General features: G+C 44.7%; 1 protein-coding gene across 4 annotated transcripts in view; it reads right to left on the bottom strand.

Annotated features, from left to right (window-relative positions):
* Window positions 1-15,758, bottom strand: part of CACNB2 (calcium voltage-gated channel auxiliary subunit beta 2) — a 389,518-nt gene extending 373,760 nt beyond the window's left edge. For 3 of the 4 annotated variants that reach the window (XM_060192240.1, XM_060192243.1, XM_060192242.1), the window contains exons 1-2: window positions 15,534-15,758; window positions 3,602-3,694 (exon numbers count right to left, since the gene is read on the bottom strand). In XM_060192240.1, coding sequence (XP_060048223.1) covers window positions 3,602-3,694; window positions 15,534-15,629 — 189 coding nt within the window. In that variant the 5' untranslated portion in view covers window positions 15,630-15,758. The other variant, XM_060192241.1, reaches the window with a different exon arrangement.
* Between the last annotated feature and the right edge of the window lie 3,424 nt (window positions 15,759-19,182).

Raw genomic sequence — 19,182 nt, 5'->3', positions numbered from 1 at the left:
CTTTAAATCTAGGCCCTTAACAATGATTATTATAAATATTTATTTTTATGAGAGAACCAATTAAAAAAAAGAAGAAGGCACTGCTCAGCTTTGGCTTACACAGTCCCAGGAATTGAACCTAAGACCTCATGTATGCCAAGTCCTGCATCCTACCACTGAATGATCTCCTTAACCACTAGACTTTGTTTCTTAAAGGAAACTACTTTAAGTAAATCTCCTAAGAGTATATACAGCTAATACTTTAATCTGTAACAGAGAATATTAAAACTGAAGAAAAAATACAGATAAACTATAATTAGCATTCCTTCCAGTTAATGTTTTAAGAAACATGGCCAGTGGGGGATCCCAGTTTGAGCCTTTGGCTCCCCCAGGTGGGGGGCTGCTTTGCAAGCAGTGAAGCAGGTCTGCAGGTGTCTATCTTTCTCTCACCCTTTCTATCTCTCCCTCCTCTCTCCATTTCTCTCTCTCCTATCCAATAAAAAGTTTAAAAGGGGGGGGGAATAGCCTCCAGGAGCAGTGGATTCATGGTGTAGGCACCAAGCCCCAGCAATAACCCTGGAGGCAAAAAAGAAAAGAAAGAAAGAAAGCAAAGAAACATGACTGGTGACCAAAAAAAGGGGGGTAAATATTCAAAAAGTGTTCTCTTGGATGATTTAATACTTTAATGTATTCTTGTTGGTATTATCTCCCATGCATTTCCATGCAAATATGCTATTAAATCATTTCTATTAACTATCCAGCTTTGTCATGATGCTTCTTCAGGTATTTTCTTTTTTTAAATATTTACTTATGTATTCCCTTTTGTTGCCCTTGTTGTAGTTACTATTGTCGTTGTTATTGATGCCGTCGTTGGATAGGACAGAGAGAAACGGAGAGAGGAGGGGAAGACAGAGAGGGAGAGAGAACGATAGACACCGGCAGACCTGCTTCACCGCTTGTGAAGTGACCCCCCCTGCAGGTGGGGAGCCAGCTGAAACCCTTACACTGGTCCTTGTCCTTTGTGCCAGGTGCACTTAACGCACTGTATTACTGCCCGACTCCCTCTTCAGATATTTTTAAATGGTAGCATAATTGAGATTAAATTACCAAAAGAAACACAGCTTTTTAACTCAACATTCTGAGATTTCTTTCTGTGATAGAAAGTGGTATCTGAAGTTTCTTGGTACCTGTATGACCCTCAGGCCAAGTCCAGGTGGCCAGAGCAAGCACCGACTTCTAGCAAGACTCAGAAGCATGGGTCTTGCTTTTGGAAGACAGACCTCCTGAATAAGACTGTCTTATCTTCCGGCATGTTTTGGTGATCTACAGCCCACTTCACACTGAGGAGCTTAATAGCTCACTTTGTGACTTGTAATTGTGTTTTAGGCATGGCACAAAATCACACACAAGATCACCCAGAAGCTATCCCAAGAAAAACCAAGGGCTGGGCATTTATATACATACAACATGCAAATGAATTAAGTCCTCAGTCTCCGTGAAGGGAATTGACAGTCAAAAAGACAACTGGGAACAGGTACTGGAGATTGCCCGGCCATGATGCTTACACAGAATTCACAGGTTCCCAGGAGCTCTCGACTCCTCTCTCCCTCAATGCTGCACAGCATCCTGTGGCCTTGACCAGCTGTTGTGCCTCCTCTACATCCGAATGCTCTTCTGCATGAGATCCTCCAACATTCAGCCCTGAGGTGACAACAGGCAGAGTGTGGACTAGAGCTGCCAGCTGCCATCCCTCACCCCCAGGCAGAATGAACCAGGATCCTTGACCTGGGAAAGCCCTCAGGCACTTTCCCTTTAAGTAACTCATGTAAGCAAAGGAGCTGTTTCTCCTGACCCCTCTTATCTACTTGGGCTGAAGATGCCTGAGCCCCATCCCCTGTGATTCAACCACTCAGGCCAGCCTTCTTCTCCCACACCTGTCACGTGTTCAGTTCCTGTTGCAGTCACTGTGATCAGCGCTATAAAAGGGGCTGGTCTGGCTTCCTCTGCCTTCTTCTCTAAACATTTCTGAGCACAGAAAGTCCACTCTTTCTGCACCACTTCTCTTGGTGTGTTTGTCTGTCACCATTGACTCCCTGAGCTCTGGCTATTGGTGGAGCTGGGGACCACACCCAGTGTCGGGCCTTAAGCCAGCACCACCCCCCATACTACATTGCTGATACTATGGTCTATTTACATAATCATCGTTTTGTTTGAGACTTGCCCTGCCTGCAGGGTATTAATTAATCCCACCGGTTAAAACCTTTGCAACAGTTGTTATGGAAGCTTTCTACCTTCCTGCTCTTTTCTTTTCTCCATCCCCTTTCCTAGCCATTTCCTTTTCCGACTTGCCACTTCCGGTTCTAAGAGATAAAAGCGTTGTTTCTGATCAATAAAGACGCATTGCGTTCCCACTCCACCATGAGTTCCTGGTCTCTCTCCCGAGTCACTGAGTAAGCAGCAGCCCAGGTTGGCTCCGGTCGAGTTCTCTCCAACCCAGAGAGCACACACCCGTGAAGAAACACCCTCACGCTAGTCCGGCAACCCAGGACCATCACACACTCAGAAATGAGAGGTATGCCAAGTCTTTTTCCAAACTCCTGCAGCTGAAACAATTCCCGATTGACAGAAGCCTGAACCCAAACTCTTCCAGTCGCCTCTAAATTTCCCAGATATGCTTTTGGTGTACTTGATGTTGCCAGGGGAGGCTAATGGCTGGATAGGGATCATCCTTTGCTTCAGGAAAGTGCAGGGTGGCTGCAACCAGCCAGCAAGAAATAAAGGGACAGTGGCATCAAAAAAGCAATGTGTAGCTTTTCTGGTTGACAACCCTTTTGGGGGGAAGTGAGCTGGAGTTGACAAGAGATTATATACAAAGGCACAAACTAGAAGGTGGAAGGCCCTTTGGCCAGTGAAATGGTCAGTTTCTGGCAATCTGCCAATTTTCCACACACACCAAGACCACTAACCCTTAGAGGTCTGGCTGGCTGCCCCTGGGAAGTAAGGCCCTTTCTGTTACCATCTAGGAAAGAGGCTGATGCTAAGATCTTTCATTAGGGACAGTTCGCAGCTACTGGCCAGGAACACACAAGAACTGAAAGCAAGACTGCACTTCCAGGGGCAGTTACATCATGTCTCAAAGAGATCAGCTCCTCTACTGAACCTCCATCACCTCCACCAAGAACAACTCTTCATATAGTCCAATCCCTTAGGTGGAAAGAGGAAACCTCCAGCTGGAAGGACAGTCAGGTCTTAACCTCAAAACTGGTGCCCTGAATGGCTACAGCTTGACGTCTAGACTTTCCACCAAAACAAACACCCCTAAACTTACAACCATTTCTGCTGGAGTCCATACTTCTGTTAGGAAGAAATCCCTTGTAATGAACTGCACGCACATCTTCCCCCAGTGGGCCAGGAAAAAACACAATTATTACAATCCCACTAAGGATGGGAATATTGTCATTAGGACATGAAAATGCACAATTTTGTCTTCAATTAAAGTGAGTGCAATAATAGTACATAGGGTTTTAGGATAACCATATCAAACCACGTTTAAGAAAGAGAAAGGAAAATCCAGGTTCATTTTAACACACTTCAAGCCACAAATGGAAGTGCTCTCGCTTACCTGTCGGACGAAGCTATTTGAGGTAGTGTCAGAGGATGTGCTCCCATCGGACCCTTTAAATCTGTTTTTCCTTCTAGCTCCTTTTCCGTAGGACTAGAGAGAGAGAGAGAGAGAGAGAAGAGAGAGAAGAAAAACTAAGGTTACTGTTGGAACCTTTCAGTGAAATCTAGAATTAGTTCTAAAAAATGTCAAAGGCCAAACCAAGGAACAAAATGCCCTTAAGTGGGTAACATATTGTTGGTGGAATCACACATATTCAAAGTTGATGAGTTTACAAGGTTTTTATAGGAAGAGAAACTGCTAGAGAAAATATTGCACTAACTGGTGGAGTGTAACAATTTATGTTATCTGCTAGCTTCCCTGTTGTAAAGAGGCAAAAGGCACTGAAGATGGAGCATTCAACTAGCTCTTAGGATGGGGGGTAGCTCACCAGGTAGGGTGACTGCATTTGCCATGAACAAGGACTACATCAGAGCCCTGGCATCACATGAGAGATGCTATGACAACAAAGGAAGCTCTAGGACTTCTCTCTCCCCCCCTCCTCTTGCTCTCTCCCTCTTCTTTCTCTTCCTCCTTTACTCTTCCTCTCTCTTGTTCCCTCCCTGTCTTGCTAATTAAATGAAAAAGTAGCCCAGAGTGGTATAAGCATCTATGTACAAGACTCAAGTTCCACAAAAAGAAAACAAAAAGGATAAAATAAAAACAAATTCCTCAGTACAGCAGGGACTGGGGCCATCCCAGCAACCTGTGGAAATACCTTGGTTCTTGTGCATAATGCACAAGCCGCCTATAAAGACGCACTACCTCCCAAGGGTGGCCAGCATCTGCTCTTTAGCTTCTTTTCATGATTTAATTTGCAGTTCCATGGGAGCTCATATTTTGGAGTAGGGAGTGCAAAAGCGGCAGGTGGTGGTGGAAGAACACTTTGTAGCATGTACTGGAATCCCCTTTAAATTTATATAGGTCTAGACAGGATCTGAAGGCAGAGCAGTGCCAACTATGGAGTTGGTATACGGACCCCATGAGGGCATGAAATGACTGCAGAAGCAGTAGAGACTCAGACAGGATGGAAAAGCTTTGTGAATGTTAGGGCTCACTGCTCTGTGTCTGAGTGTGATGCGGAGGTCTTGCTTCCTTCTTCTAACAGTTAGTGGTCTTTTTGACCCAAGGCAATAAATAAGTTTGATGGAATAATATTTACTAAATAAGCATTTAAGACATGATATTAAAGGGAAGACAAGTTATTTTAGTAATATGATTGGGCTGAGCAAATAAAATTGCTTTTTCTCCAAGAAGGATGACAGAGGACCTAAAGGGGGTTGTATTGCTTTATGGAAAACTGAGAAATTTTATGCATGTACAAACTATTGTATTTATTGTTGAATGTAAAACATTAATTCCCCAATAAAGAAATTTTGTAAAAATTTAAAAATTGCTTTTTCTGGCTTATTTTTATTTTATGTTTTAATTATTTATTTACTGGATAGAGACTGAGAAATTGAGAGGGAAGGGGGACACAGAGAGGGGTAGAGGAAGAGAGACTCCTGCAGCCCTGCTTTATCACTTCTCAAGTTACCCCTACAGATGGAGACTGGGGGCTTGAACCTGGGTCCTTGAGCATTGTACCATGTGTGTTCAACCAGGTTTGCTACTGCCTGGCTCCAAAATTGCTTTTTCTATTCTAGCTGCAGCACCAGGGATAAACAATGAACTCATCTATGTTTACTTTCAGGCAAGGAGTGCTGTGATTATTCAACATTAAAATATAAGTGAAAACTAGCTCAACACCGAGCTTTATAGTAGACATACACAGGCTGGAATCTTGCTGTAGATGACCTCATGCAGATTTCTTAACTTCAAGTATTAATCTTAGCATTTTAAAAAGGGGGATTTATTAACTCTAACCTCATGGAGTTGTTTTAAGTATACAATAAAGTGTTTGTAGTATTTCACCTGAAGCCTACCATGTGATAAATACACAAAACAATAATAAAAAAAACATAAGATAATCATAACAGGGTTAGAGAAGTAGAGGAGAAATTAGGTTAACATGACTTCACTAAAGTAACTGCAATTGGGGCCAAGTGGTGGCACATCTGGTGGTGTGCACACACTACGTGCACAAGGACCTGAATCTGAGCCTCTGGTTGCTACTCAGAAGCACCTGCAAGAAGGATGTTTAACAAGTGATGAAGTTCTGTCTCTCACCCTCTTATCAAAAGGAGGAGGGGGAGGAGGAGGAAGAGAAGAAGAACAACAATGGAGGCTGTATACAGGCAGCAAGTCACAGCAATAATTCTGGTGGCCAAAAATAAATAAGAATTTTCAAACTTTACTTTGAAAAATTATGTTTGGAAGCCCCAGAGGTAACATAGTGGACAAAGAATGAGGATCAAGCATGAGGTCCACAGTTCAATGCCTAGCATCGCATGTACAGGAAGGAAGCTCTGGTTCTCTCTCTTCTCTCACACTCTGTCACATAAATAAATAAGTTAAGTCTTTGAAAATGATGTAGGGATTTTGGAGACATCTTTTTATATTATATAGCAATGTGATTTCCGTTAAAATGGTAAATACCTTGAACCAGTGAAATAGCTCATTTGGATATTCTGTGGATTTGACATGGGCTCGACCCAGGTTCAAGCCTGGCCTCTACCACATTGAAGGAACTCTCAGTACTGTGGCCCTGCTCACTCTGTCTCTTTGTCTTTCTGCCTCTGTCTGGAGGAAGGAAATAGCTTATCCCCTGTAATTTATGCTGCACTTAGGCAAGTTGAAACTCTTACAAACATTTGTGTTCTGAGTAATGAAGATAAAGCTGAAATCAGTAGGAGGGTGGTATAATCAGAAAGCAAGATTTTTTTTCCTTAAATATGTTTGTTCTCTTCCAAGTATCTAGGGAATTTATATAATACAAATATGTTTCCATGGCATTTAATTAACTCTCAACTTAATTTTTTAAAAAAAGGAAAGACAATCTAGGCTGGGCTTTCAGACTGCATTGTACAAGGTTTTCTCTTCACTTAACAGCTTATTTTTCTTACTTATGTAAACATAGTTCAGTAAACTGTTGAAAAATAACATCCTTTCAGCAATGTTCTTCCTTTCCCAATTATTATGTAAAGGTTTGGACAGAAGTGTCTCCAGGGCTAAAGAGTGCTAAAGTAAAGGATGAACATTTCCTTAACCTTAACAAAATTTGCATTCCTCCATGTGGAAGAAACATACCTGGAAACACTGAGGCACAGAAATGAACTTTGAGGACACACATAAATTAGACTCTCAGTCCATGATGGGGCCTCTCAGTCCCACTCTAAGACGGGTGGGAAGATGGACTTTGAAATTCTGTCACTGTCTGAGGTTTCTTCCAACGATAAGCTGTGTGTGACTATTCAGCTACCTCAGTGTGTACAGTTCTCACACAGCTGCTCACAGCCACACCTCAGGCACTGTGAGAACCACATGTACTCGGGAGCAGCTATGACTGTCTGTAAGAAATGAGACACGTTTACAAAGTCACATTAAGTGACCCAGAAGGATGGTACAATGGCCAGAGCTTTGGACATAAGCATGGGGTTCAGTCCTGAGTTCAGTCCCTCCAGGCGTATGTGCCAGAGGGATGCTTTGGTTTTTTCTTGCTCCTTCTCTGTCACGCTAATAAGTACAATCTATTTTTTAAAAGCCACTTGAAGGGCATGGGTGGTGGTGTATCCAGTAGAGCACATGTTACTATGTATGCGAACCTAGGTTCAAGCCCATGGGCCCCATCTGCAGCTTCATGAGTAGTAGACTGCAAGTGTCTCTCCTCTCTTTCTTTCATGACTCTCTCTCTCTCTCTCTCTCTCTCTCTCTCCCTCTCCTTTTCTCCCTCTCTCCTTCTTTCCCTCCCTCCCTCTCTCTTTGTCCCACTCTCTATCAAAAGGAAAAAAATCATCACTGGAAGTAGACACTGAGCCCCAGCAATAACCCAAGTGGTAAAAAAAAAACAATAAAATGTTTTTTAAAAAGCACCAAATTAGTTATTACTGTTTGAACACATTATTTTAGATATCTTCAGTGTGTCACTGTTCTTAATACAGCAGACCACAATCTTTCATTTTTACCGTGTTCAGTACAATTCCCACTATACTAAGAGACAGTTTGTGCAAACAGACCACTCAGGCATACTGCAAACTGGTGAGTTTGACAGAAAACATATTGTTCTTCAATCAGTTAAATTTATGAGGGATGATTTATTCAAAGTTTTAACTTGTGGGCTGAAAAATAGCTTTGCTGAATAATGCATTGCTTTGCCATGTTCCCAAACCAAGTTTCAGCCAGGACCCCACCACACTAAGAAAGCTTTGGTGCTGTGAATTTATTCCCCCTCTCTTTCTCTCTCTCTCTCTCTGGCTCTATTTGAAAAAGTCAGCTCAGGGTAATGAAGCCTCAGAGATGACAAAAAAAAAATGTTCATGCCTTAATTGTGCTATGGTAAACCCCTATTTACTAAAATAAAAGTTAAAAATAGATATGCCTAATCACACCCTTATTCTGTTTTTCTCCAATTTCAGCCATAATTTCTCTTCTACATTCTCATTTAAAAAATTTAACTACAGGTCCAAGAAGGATTCAGAGGACCTAGTGGGGGTTGTATTGTTATATGGGAATCTGGGGAATGTTATGCATGTACAAACTATTGTACTTACTGTTGAATGTAAAACATTAATTCCCCAATAAAAAAAATAAAAAATTAACTATAGAGTGGCTGCTCAATGACTATTTTTATAACAATATCCATGTCAAAGAAAAAAAAAATGAAAGCATCTTTTAGAAAATAGCCCTTTTCTTTTCCTCCATGGTTACTGCTTGGGCTGCACCATGAATCCACTGCTCCTGGAGGCTATTTTTTTTCCCTTTTGTTGCTCTTATTGTTTAACATTGTTGTGGTTATTATTATTATTGTTTATTGATGTAGTCATTGTTAGATAGGACAGAGAGAAATGGACAGAGGAAGGAAAGACAGAGGGGGAGATAAAGATAGACCTGCTTGTAGACCCGTTTCACCACTTGTGAAGCGAGCCCCCTGTAAATGAAGAGCCTGGAGCTCGAACCAGGATCCTTAAGCCAGTCCTTGTGTTTTGCAACATGTGCACTTAACTCGTTGTGCTACTGCCTGACCCCAGAAAATAGCCCATTTCTATGTACTTCAAGAAGTATTAGTGAAATGTATGCAACCATTACAAAGTGAAGTTTCCATTAACCTGATGAATATTTAAAATTAAATCCATCCAGACAACCCCACTAATGTGTCCTGGAGCTCCGTTTCCCCAGAGCCCTTCCCCACTAGGGAAAGAGAGAGGCAGGCTGGGAGTATGGATCGACCTGCCAATGCCCATGTTCAGCGGGGAAGCAATTACAGAAGCCAGACCTTCCACCTTCTGCATCCCACAGTGACCTTGGGTCCATACTCCCAGAGGGTTGAAGAATAGGAAAGCTATCAGGGGAGGGGATGGGATACAGAGTTCTGGTGGTGGGGATTGTGTGTAGTGTACACCCTCTTATCCTATGGTTTTGTTAATGCCTCCTTTTTTAGATAAATTTAAAAAATTTTAAAATTAAGTCCATCTTCCTGGAAGGATTTTTGTTTTCAGTTACCTTACATCCTCACAAATAAGGACTACAGTGTTTCATCAAAAGAGATTAAAAGAAAGTGTAGGCCAAATTGCCCTAAAAATGGAAAAGGTGGGAAAGGTTAAGCTTTTATATAGCTAATTGGCTAAATATGGAAAAGAAGTATAGTTTTCTAGTCAGTTCTACTGCAGATGCAGCTACTTTTTATGCCAGTGGTTTTTCTAACTATTTTTGAGCCACACAGAATATGTGAATACTAATACATGAAACAGTTAATCATTAGACTCAGCCAGGCTCTAGGAATCAAAAGCAGAAAAGAAAGAGGGTTGGCCAGAGGGCAAAATACAACCCATAATATTTTTCCAGGCACTTGCAGACCCCAAGCCCTCCTAGAAATACAGTCAGAAAAGTCACTAATTTCCACTCATTGCCTATTAATTATGTGAAGCTTAATAAAAACAGATTATGTCACCACACCAAAGCAGGAAACTATGTATTTAAATTCCTTTAGTTCTCCTAAAACGTCAGCCAAGATTTCAGAAACCAGTAAAACAAATTTAATTTCTGCAGATATACAAGTGACATGTGAAAAAGATAATACCACAGTCATTCTGATGTTATCAGATTGGTGTGCCTGAACATTTTCTGCGAACTCTAGTCTGAAAATGAGCAAGTGCTCACGTTCCCACAAGTAAGTGGAATCTAATTTCTGTATGGTCAAAGTAAACAGGGAAAGTGCATTCTAGAAGCAGCTGGTAAGTGAAGACCTCAGCCCAGATGCACAGTTGGCAGAGCAGCCCCTAGGGGCAGCTTTAAGAATGGCACCATTCTGTGGCTGAGGGATCTGGTGGCAGCTCTCCTACCTCCATCTTGTTCCCAGGAGCATAAAACTGATGTCTGAAATTAACTTCCCTCCTCCTCCCTGGCACTCACTGATATTTATCCCTCTGAACTGGGGACCTGCCTCCTTTAGGTCCAAAGCAAAATGAAGCCAGAACTAGGAATCAGATGTTAATTTCACTTTGTGTAAAGGAGGCCACTGACCCTTTACCAGGAGACAACAGTGGAGATTACCTGCCTCAAAAAGGAGAGAATTAAGTACTATCCTATATATATATCAGTCTATAAAATTGCAGACAGGAATTGAGGAGCAGTGTAGAAAGAAGGGGAGTGTAGCAGGTGGAAAAGGGAGGAACCAGATCAGTCAGGAAACACAGAAACATCTAGTAAGGAAGTGGGGTGGGGAGAAAGCAGAGGTGGAGAGGGCAAGAGGGGGTCAAGTACAAGCCTTGACCTCTTCACAGGCTTTCTACCTTCAGCCGGGCTTGGAGAGAACTCTAAGACAGACCTCTCACCCCCATTACTTAACAGCATGCCATAGTTGAAAAGATAAGTATAACTATCCTATCTTGTGGGATTGTGACAAATGCCACAGTCACAAAACTGAAAAGTGCCCATTCCTCTTATGGGGTAAACATACGTTGCCCAGCTTTTCTTGAAAGAGCCCAGTGCACAGTGGATATTTCAAAGGAATCCAACCAGCAGATTCAGTCTTCACTGAAAAACACAAAACATGAACTACAGGTCCACAAATTGCTCATCTAGTCAGTTGTCACTACTACTGATGTGTCTTGCATGTTTTCCTTTTTTTAAATCTTTTTTTAAAATTTATGTTGGAGAGATACAGAAAGAAATTGAGAGGGGAGGTGCAGATTAAGAGAGTGAGAGACAGAGACACCTGCAGCACTGTTTCACCACTCATGAAGCTACCCCCACCCCTGTAGCTGGGGCCCAGGGGCTTGAACCCAGGCCATGAGCATTGTACTATGTGTGTGCTCAACCAGGTGCACCACCAGCGGACCCAGTGTCTTGCATTTTCAAACATACTCAGAGTTCCTAGCTGGCAAGTGACTAAATGTTCCCAGCAGCACCAGAACAAAAACCCCATCACAGAGGCAAGTGAAGATGGTGAAATGCAAAGGTTTTTAACAAAGCATAAAACATAATGGTCCCATCATGACCCTAATGTTTGGAGACCGCAAAAGACCAAAATCTATCTGGGACCAAAGAATGTTTCTGGACACTGGTACTGTGAGGAGGTTTCAGCACCCGGGTAGAGCACAAGCAAGAACTGCTGCTGCTCTTTAAAAAGAAAAAAAAAAAAATCTCGTTGCTCCAACAATCCAGGATGTTACCGTGACCAGCCTGTCTCACTAAGGCATACTTGGAAAGCATCTGGCAAACTCAGCTGGGGTGGAACCAGCTGGCTTTGGTTGCTAGGAGCAAAACAAATAGGGCCCTCTGATGGATGTCTGCTCATTGCAGGTGTGACTGGCTGTGCCACACATGCAATCTCTTTGAGGCCAAACGTGCTGAGAAACAGCTCTGGCTTCTGGCTTCTCCTCCATTTCCTTCTTGTCGCTGTTCCCTTGTAGTCCCTCTCACCTACTGCTCACCCACCCAGTCTTGATTCACCAGAGAAATCCTCAGAGAATCCCTAGCACCCACAGTACATTGGGGTGTTGCTGCCCAACAGAACTATATATACCACAATCCCTTTGTGTGAGTGAATTTGCTGGAAGACATATGAAAAAAGATAAAAAGGCATCAGCTGAAAGGAATCAAACTCGTATTGTTGAATCCCAAGTATTATCACTGCACTGTGTGAGCAATATCAAAATTTCTGCAGTGCTATAGTTTCTTTATGGCGTGTAAAGCCTCTTAAGTCTGGGTGTGTCTTAGGTTTCTAGTACATCTCAGATTAGCTGCCTTTCAGGTACTCAAAAGTCACATGGGAAGTCAGGAGGTAGCGCAGCAGGGTAAGTTCAGGTGGCGCAAAGCACAAGGACTGGAGTAAGGATCCCAGTTCGAGTCGCCGGCTCCCCGCCTGCAGGGGAGTCACTTCACAAGCGGTGAAGCAGGTCTGCAGATGTCAATCTTTCTCTCTCCCTCTCTGTCTTCCCCTCCTCTCTCTATTTCTCTCTGCCCTATCCAACAACAACGGTATCAATAACAAAAATAATAATAACTACAACAACAAGGGCAACAAAAAGGGAATAAACAAGTAAATAAATATTTAATTTAAAAAAGTCACATGTAGTTAGAGGACACTTGTCTCAGGCAGAACAGAAAGAATTCTGGGGGAAGAAGTGGTAGATTTATCCCCTTAACTTGGCGTAGGAGGCGGGGCTGTGATCCAATCTTGTACCAAAATGCTCAACAGGTTACTGAAAAAAGGCCACACAGCAATCTGCTAGAGGCAGAACTTTTCAAGAATTTGCAGTGTGGTAGCCAACTTACTTCTCACATGAGAATTGTGCCCATTTTGCTCCGGAGTGTGTGCTGGAAGGAGGGGTTAGAATGAACAAGGGTGCCCCGTCCCTGGCAGGACAGGTGTATGAACCAGGAAATGGGCAGGGTCTACGAGCCCACAGCTTCTATTCCGTTTATACAGAATGTGTGCAATAAAATCTGACAGTGAGAGAGAAACCCGTCCTCAAACCAGTGACTGGCAGCATGTGAAAAGCCACTGCTCTGCAGAATGATGGCCACTTGGTGCTGCTGAGACAGCCTCCTTTATGGGGCAGCTTTCCCATTGCCTGGCCAGCCCAGAGCAATGGAATAGACTGATGCCTCTGCCAGGTTTCAGCACTCTGATGCCACGGTTTATCAAACACAAAACAAACGGAACAATGTTGCCCTTAAAGAACGACTGTAGCATGAGCACCACTAAAGGAAACTGCTTTCCTTTTTTGGAAGCCAGAGGAAGCAATGAGATTGATCTTCCCACCACTGGATATTCACACCTCTCTCCTGCTTCTAATAACAGGTAAAATATTCACCACTTTTCTCTGCCCTCTCTCTGGCCTGTAATAGCTAAGCTTTTCCTGTGCATTTGGTGTCTGGAATGTCTCCTGCAGAGACCTATCACTTCCTTTAGTGCTTTTTCCTCTTTAGTTGATGCCTCATCACCTCCTGCCCAAACTGCTGTAACAATTTGCCTTCTAGCAGCTCTGTGTTTGGACTCTGAAGAATCCACACAGCCTACCAAGTCTCCCCCGGGGTGAATCTTCTCAATAATGTGGCTCTTTCACTGAACCCTGTGTGTGGTTCTCTGCTGTTCAACATCCGGCAGTTTCCAATGCCATCAAGATCTGGTCTTGTCAACCTGATGGCTAACCATGCCCAAGCTGTACCCTTCTAAGCCCTTTTCAATTTCAGGAGTATAAATATCTGCTACTAACTTCCATAACTGTCTCATGGCAAAGGTCCTAAACATCTGAGAAGTCTCTACTGAAATCAGACTTAGGTGGTTTTTTCAAACACCACCTCTTCCATGAAGTCCTTACAGATTACTCCATACAGAATCTTAGAAAACTTTATTTCTTTGACATCATATAAGATTCATTCTCTTATATATCCCATGGCACACCATTGTCATACACCTGTGACAAATGAAGTTACCAAACTACAAATTCTTTATAAGTAGAGACTGTGCTTTCTCTCATCTAAATCACTTCCACATTTGCAGCTGCACAATAAATATCTGTTGACTGACATTTCACTATATAAATCACTAAGTAAATTAGCCTCTCTTATCTGATGTAGTCATGCTTTCTGTCAGCCCTGACTTTGATCTCCAGAGATTCAGGAACTCTATTTTTACCAGACAGATAAAACTTTTTAAAAGACAATTCAGAAGGAAGATCAAAGGGGGAACAAATGGATCTAAAGTTCTTTCCTCCATCAATATTCAATAACTAAGGTCTCAGAGAACATTTTTTAAATTTTTATCTAACCTGCTAAATGTGTAGATAAAAATCAGAAGAGAATCCAACAGACATGATATGTGTAGCTCAGGACATAGGTCCTCTTACAGAGTCTGGATAAAAAGGCAAGTGGTAGGTTATACCACCTTAAGGCAGACTACAACCTAGCTGTTTCACTTCTAGGAGACAAATGGATTTCTGATTATACAGACTCTTTGTTCCCACACTCTACCTCCATGTCAAATCAAAATGAATTACATGTATAAACTGCCATGCTTATTTCCCAGTGTAAAAGAAAAGTCCAATAAAGCCAGCTATTATGCCACTGGAACTGGCATTATGAACAGTCTCAAGATATCTGGAGCAGTCAATTTCCACTCCCTCTGAAAACAACAACAGCAAGAAAACATTTGCAACCTTATTATTTTTTCTGTTTATGGTGTCCCTCTCCTGCTGTAATCACTAGAGTAACCCCCACTCTAGCATGCCCTCTGTATGTTTTCATATATGGTCCCGCATACGTAGCTACCACAGTCTACAATCTGGCAAAGGTAGGCGTGAAATCAACGACCCAATACCATTACGTAAAAAAGAAATCATTTCTCCAAATGCTTGCTGTCTGACATATAACCCTAACCTCTGCCCATGGACCTCCAAGCAGCCCACAGCCAAGGGAGCCTGAAGTCTTTTCCCTGCTGGGAGAAAAGTCAGACTCCGTTCCGCTGAGACCCCGGGTGTCTGTAATCCAAACTGTACCTGCCGAAGTCTTACTCCAAAGCCACTTCACCATTGCCCCACGCCTGCCAGTGGCATCTCCGATTGCACAATGAGCAGCAAAGCCACAACCGCACCACCACCACCACCACCATCTCCCAAACCACTCACACTCCTCCAAGAGCAAGGTGATCCTGGCGCTGCCATTCACCACTAACATTTCAGGGAAAACTGAAATAAAACTTTGGAGTCCCCAACTCGCTGCCAACAGAAATGAAGGGTCCAGACTAGCCTCCTCCGGGGAGCTGAGCTATCAAGGTGGCTCAAAACCCCAGGTGTTGGGGAGGGAGGTGTCTGGTCCTAGGAGACAGGGACCAGTGAACACACCCCTGTCCCTGCCCTGCGCCCCCCTCGGGGTCCCCCCCCACCCCAGCCGGTGCGGAGAAGGTCGGCGTGGCCCTGGCGCTGCGGGCAGCCCCTCCCGCCCCCCCGCACTCACGATCTTGAGCAGGTCCAGTCCGCTCGCTTGGTTCATGTCTCTCCATGCGCCTCTCTCGGGGAGGGGGACTGGTGGGGGCCACCCTGGGGGCCGCCTCGGCAAACAGCGATGGCTTCCCTCCCTCCCCGCCCCCGCCCCTTCCTCCCCACTGGCTTTTCGGAAGCCGAAGGGGGGTAAAAAATGGAAGCCTGAGAAAGAACGAGGCGAAGAGGGGCAGGGTCCCAGGCGCCCGAGGGGCGCGGCGGAGGGCGCCGGAGGAGGCGACCCGCGGGCGGGCGGGGACGGTGCGGCGGCCGGTTCACAAAGGAGGGAGCGGAGGGCGCCTCGCGCGCGCTACCTGTGCGGCCGCCGGCGTCTCCAGCGCTTCCATCGGGAGCTCCTGCGCCGCCGCCGCCGCGGGGGGAGGCGACTTGGACATGTCGCGCTGGACCATTGGCGAAAAGTCGGCTCGCGGCGGCCAGCCGGTCCCTCCCCCGGTTCCCGCTCCGGGGCTCGGGCCGGGCGGCGCCCCGGGGGCGCTCGGCTCAGGGCGGGGAGTCCCGCGAAGCGCGAGGTGCGCGGGGGCCGGGGGGCTGGGCGCGCGGCGCTCGGGGACCCGGAGCCGCGGGCGCCGGGAAGGTCCTCGCGGAGCGGGCGGCGGGCGGGAGGGAAGGAAAAAGGGAGGGCGGCGCGCGGGCCCAGGGGGAGGCGCTCGGAAAGCGAGAGTGACGGGGCGGCCGGGCGCGGAAAGTTCCCCGCGGGAGGCGCGGGCGCGGGGCGTCTCCGTAGCACGCGCGCTGGAAAGTTTTCAAAGCCGCCGCCGCCAGGCCCCGCGCCCGGGCGCGCCCCGCTCTCTCCCGAGGCCGAGCGCCGCTGCTCCGCCGCTCTCCCCCCCCCCTCCGGGGATACCTGGCCGCCTGCCTTGGAGCTCCGAGAAGGTTCGACTCCCAGCGCCCCCGGGTTTGAGCTCTGGGAAAGCCCGGGCATCGCCCGCCAGTTGGTGAAGGCAAGCGGCCAGGGCAGCAATGTGGAGCCCGGAAAGAACCGGGGGTCCCCCCTTCCACCGCCCCAGGATCACCGCATGATCGCCAGCCAAGTCTGCTAGGTCCAAATCCAGCATTTCCCAGCCTGAGTCTGGTTTTATGTCTGGGTAACTCCTATCTGTCTTCTTTGCAGAAATAGTATAGGTTATGCACAAAATTTGACCTTTTTTTTCCCCCTAAAGTGTTGGGAAAGTCCCATTTTGGGATCCCATTTTTATTTTTTATTTTATTTATTTAGTATTGGGTAGAGATAAAGAGAGATTGAGAGATTGAGAGAGAGATTGAGAGAGAGAGATCGAGAGAGAGAGATCGAGAGAGAGAGATCGAGAGAGAGATTGAGAGGCAGCCCTGCTTGACCACTTTCACCTCCTGTTTTCCTCCTCCAGGTAGGGACCAAGGGCTTGAACCTGCGTCCTTGTGTACTGTAATGTGTGCATTTAAACAGGTGCACCACACATGGCCCCAGGATTCCATGTTTAGTGTCCGAACCCATGATAAGAGAACATAGGTCACTGAGAGGGCTACATTCAGATATTCCTAGTAAGACACACACATAGCCCCCCCTTTTTTCCTATCATAGAATACTCTAACCCCAACGTTTTACTACAGTAGAACCCTAGAAAGACTAGAAGAACCCGTCTTCCAGGCATCAGTGTTGCTTAGTGAAGATGGTAAGTAGTGTGTCTAGTGTTCCTGCGGAAGCCCACTACCCTAGGCTTCCACTGCCCTTTCGGTTTAATAATGGGATACAGTTCTTGTTCACAAAGGCAAACACATATATTTTAAATCTAGTTTGGGTCAGGCTTAAATAACAAATGGGGGGGGGGGCAGGAGATAGCTCACCTATTAGAACACATACTTGACTTGCTGAAGGACCCAGATTTGAGAGCACCTGAAATGGGAAGCTTTACAAGCTAGTAGAGCAACATTGTGGTGTCTCTCCTCTCTCTCTCTCTCTCTCTCTCTCTCTCTCTCTCTCTCTCTCTATATATATATATATATATATATATATATATATATAACTTCTTCTCTGTTTCACCCTCTATCTTGAAAAAAAAGGGGGGATATGGAGGTAAAGAGTCCCCTAGGAGCAGCAGGAAATCCCAATCATAACCCTAGTGGCAAAAGAAAGAGTAAAGAAAAAGCCTTGGTACGGTCAAAGAGATAAGTGTACCTGAATTAGCATTGAATTTCCTAAGCTTTGGTGTAGAATAGTCTTTTTTTTTCTTTCAATTTTACCAAATGCTAACTATAGGCTTGTAATAACAACAACAAATCCACAATGGTGTAGCAAATAAAGTGCCAGACTTGCATGCAGAAAGTCCTGGGTTCCATCCCATTATATGGGGTCCTAATTAGGGAATTCTTGGATTCCCACACAGATATGATGGGCCTGGACCTCTAACAGATCCTTGTCTCCACCATCACTGGTCACTCCCATTAGGAACAACATCATAAGTTCTCTTGTGGGCCTCTCCAGGACCTTTCCCTCACTATAAGGCAGCAATGGTAGGAACTGTCCCATTCTCTGAAGAGAGGCTGGTCACCCTACCCAGCCACTTGAAGAAAACTAGTCCTGAAATGAGTGCAGCCTAGAATGTTCCCAGCTGTGACCATGCACTGTGAGCTCAGACTGACAGGAACTAAAAGGCTTCACGGGCTCCTGTGCTAAATATGAATACAGATGGAACCTGGATCAGATCAGTGGGGCTAACAGTTAATGTGTACAGTACGTATACGTTTTTTTCAAGTTTTGGAGATACTTATTGCCCTAACCCAGCTTTCTTTCTTTTTTAAATTTTTTATTTATAAAAAGGAAACACTGACTAAACCATAGGATAAGAGGGGTACAACTCCACACAATTCCCACCACCAGAATTCTGTATCCCATCCCCTCCCCTGATAGCTTTCCTATTCTTCAACTCTCTGGGAGTATGGATCCAGGGTCATTGTGGGATGCAGAAGGTGGAAGGTCTGGCTTCTGTAATTGCTTCCCCACTGAACATGGGCGTTGACAGGTCGACCCATACTCCCAGCCTGTCTCTCTCTCTTTCCCTGGTGGGGAAGGGGTCTGGGGAAGCAGGGCTTTATGATTAATTCTGACACCATCTTTCCAGACAGTATTTTTAGTCCACCTCCATGTTAGCTATCAAGCTCAAGCAAAAATTACTAAAGTCATGGATTGCTAGGTACATGCATAAAATAGACTACCCAGTTTCTATCCACCCTAAGATCCCTATTCTTATCTGCTCTATTCCTACTTTTTGGTTCCTGTTTATTAAACATTTTGTCCTGCTTTTTATCTTAGTGCTTTTCAGCCACCAATTTGCAGATGCTACTATGATTCCGTCCTGATTTCCCTGGACAGATGATCTCACCAATGTGTCCCAAAACCTCACATCTCCAGAGCCTTGCCCCACTAGGGAAAGATAGAAACGGCTAGGGCTATGGATTGATCTGCCAACACCCATGTCCAGAAGATAAGCAATTACAGAAGCCAGAACTCACTCCTTTTGCACCCTATAAAGAATTTTGGTCCATATTCCCAGAAGGAGAGAAATGTTAGGGGAAAATGACCAGAGGACTCCAATTCCATCAGGCCCCAGAGAAAGAAGAGGAAAAAAGGAAGGACATTGGCAAGTATCAATAGGTGTAGGTGTGACTTAAAAAGAAAGAGAAGGCAGGACATATATAGTTATGGATATATATAGTTACATATTTCTATAACTATATAAGTATAGTTATAGAAATAACAATCAATCCATATCTGTAAACTTGGGAAAATTACTGCAGTTTCCAATGGAGGGGATGGGAATACAGAACTCTGGTGGTAGGAATGGTGTGGAATTATACCCGTTATCTAACAATTTTGTAAATCAATATTAAACACTTATAAATTTTCCTGGACTCTGTCCTCAGCACTGTGCTTGATCCCTACTATTTCTTTGTCTCTGTTTCATTAAT

This window comes from Erinaceus europaeus, chromosome 6 (assembly GCF_950295315.1).
Source record: "Erinaceus europaeus chromosome 6, mEriEur2.1, whole genome shotgun sequence".
NCBI classification, from domain to species: Eukaryota; Metazoa; Chordata; class Mammalia; order Eulipotyphla; family Erinaceidae; genus Erinaceus; species Erinaceus europaeus.
The sequence above is the reverse complement of the archived record's forward strand: the minus strand, read 5'-3'. Positions and strand labels throughout refer to the sequence as shown.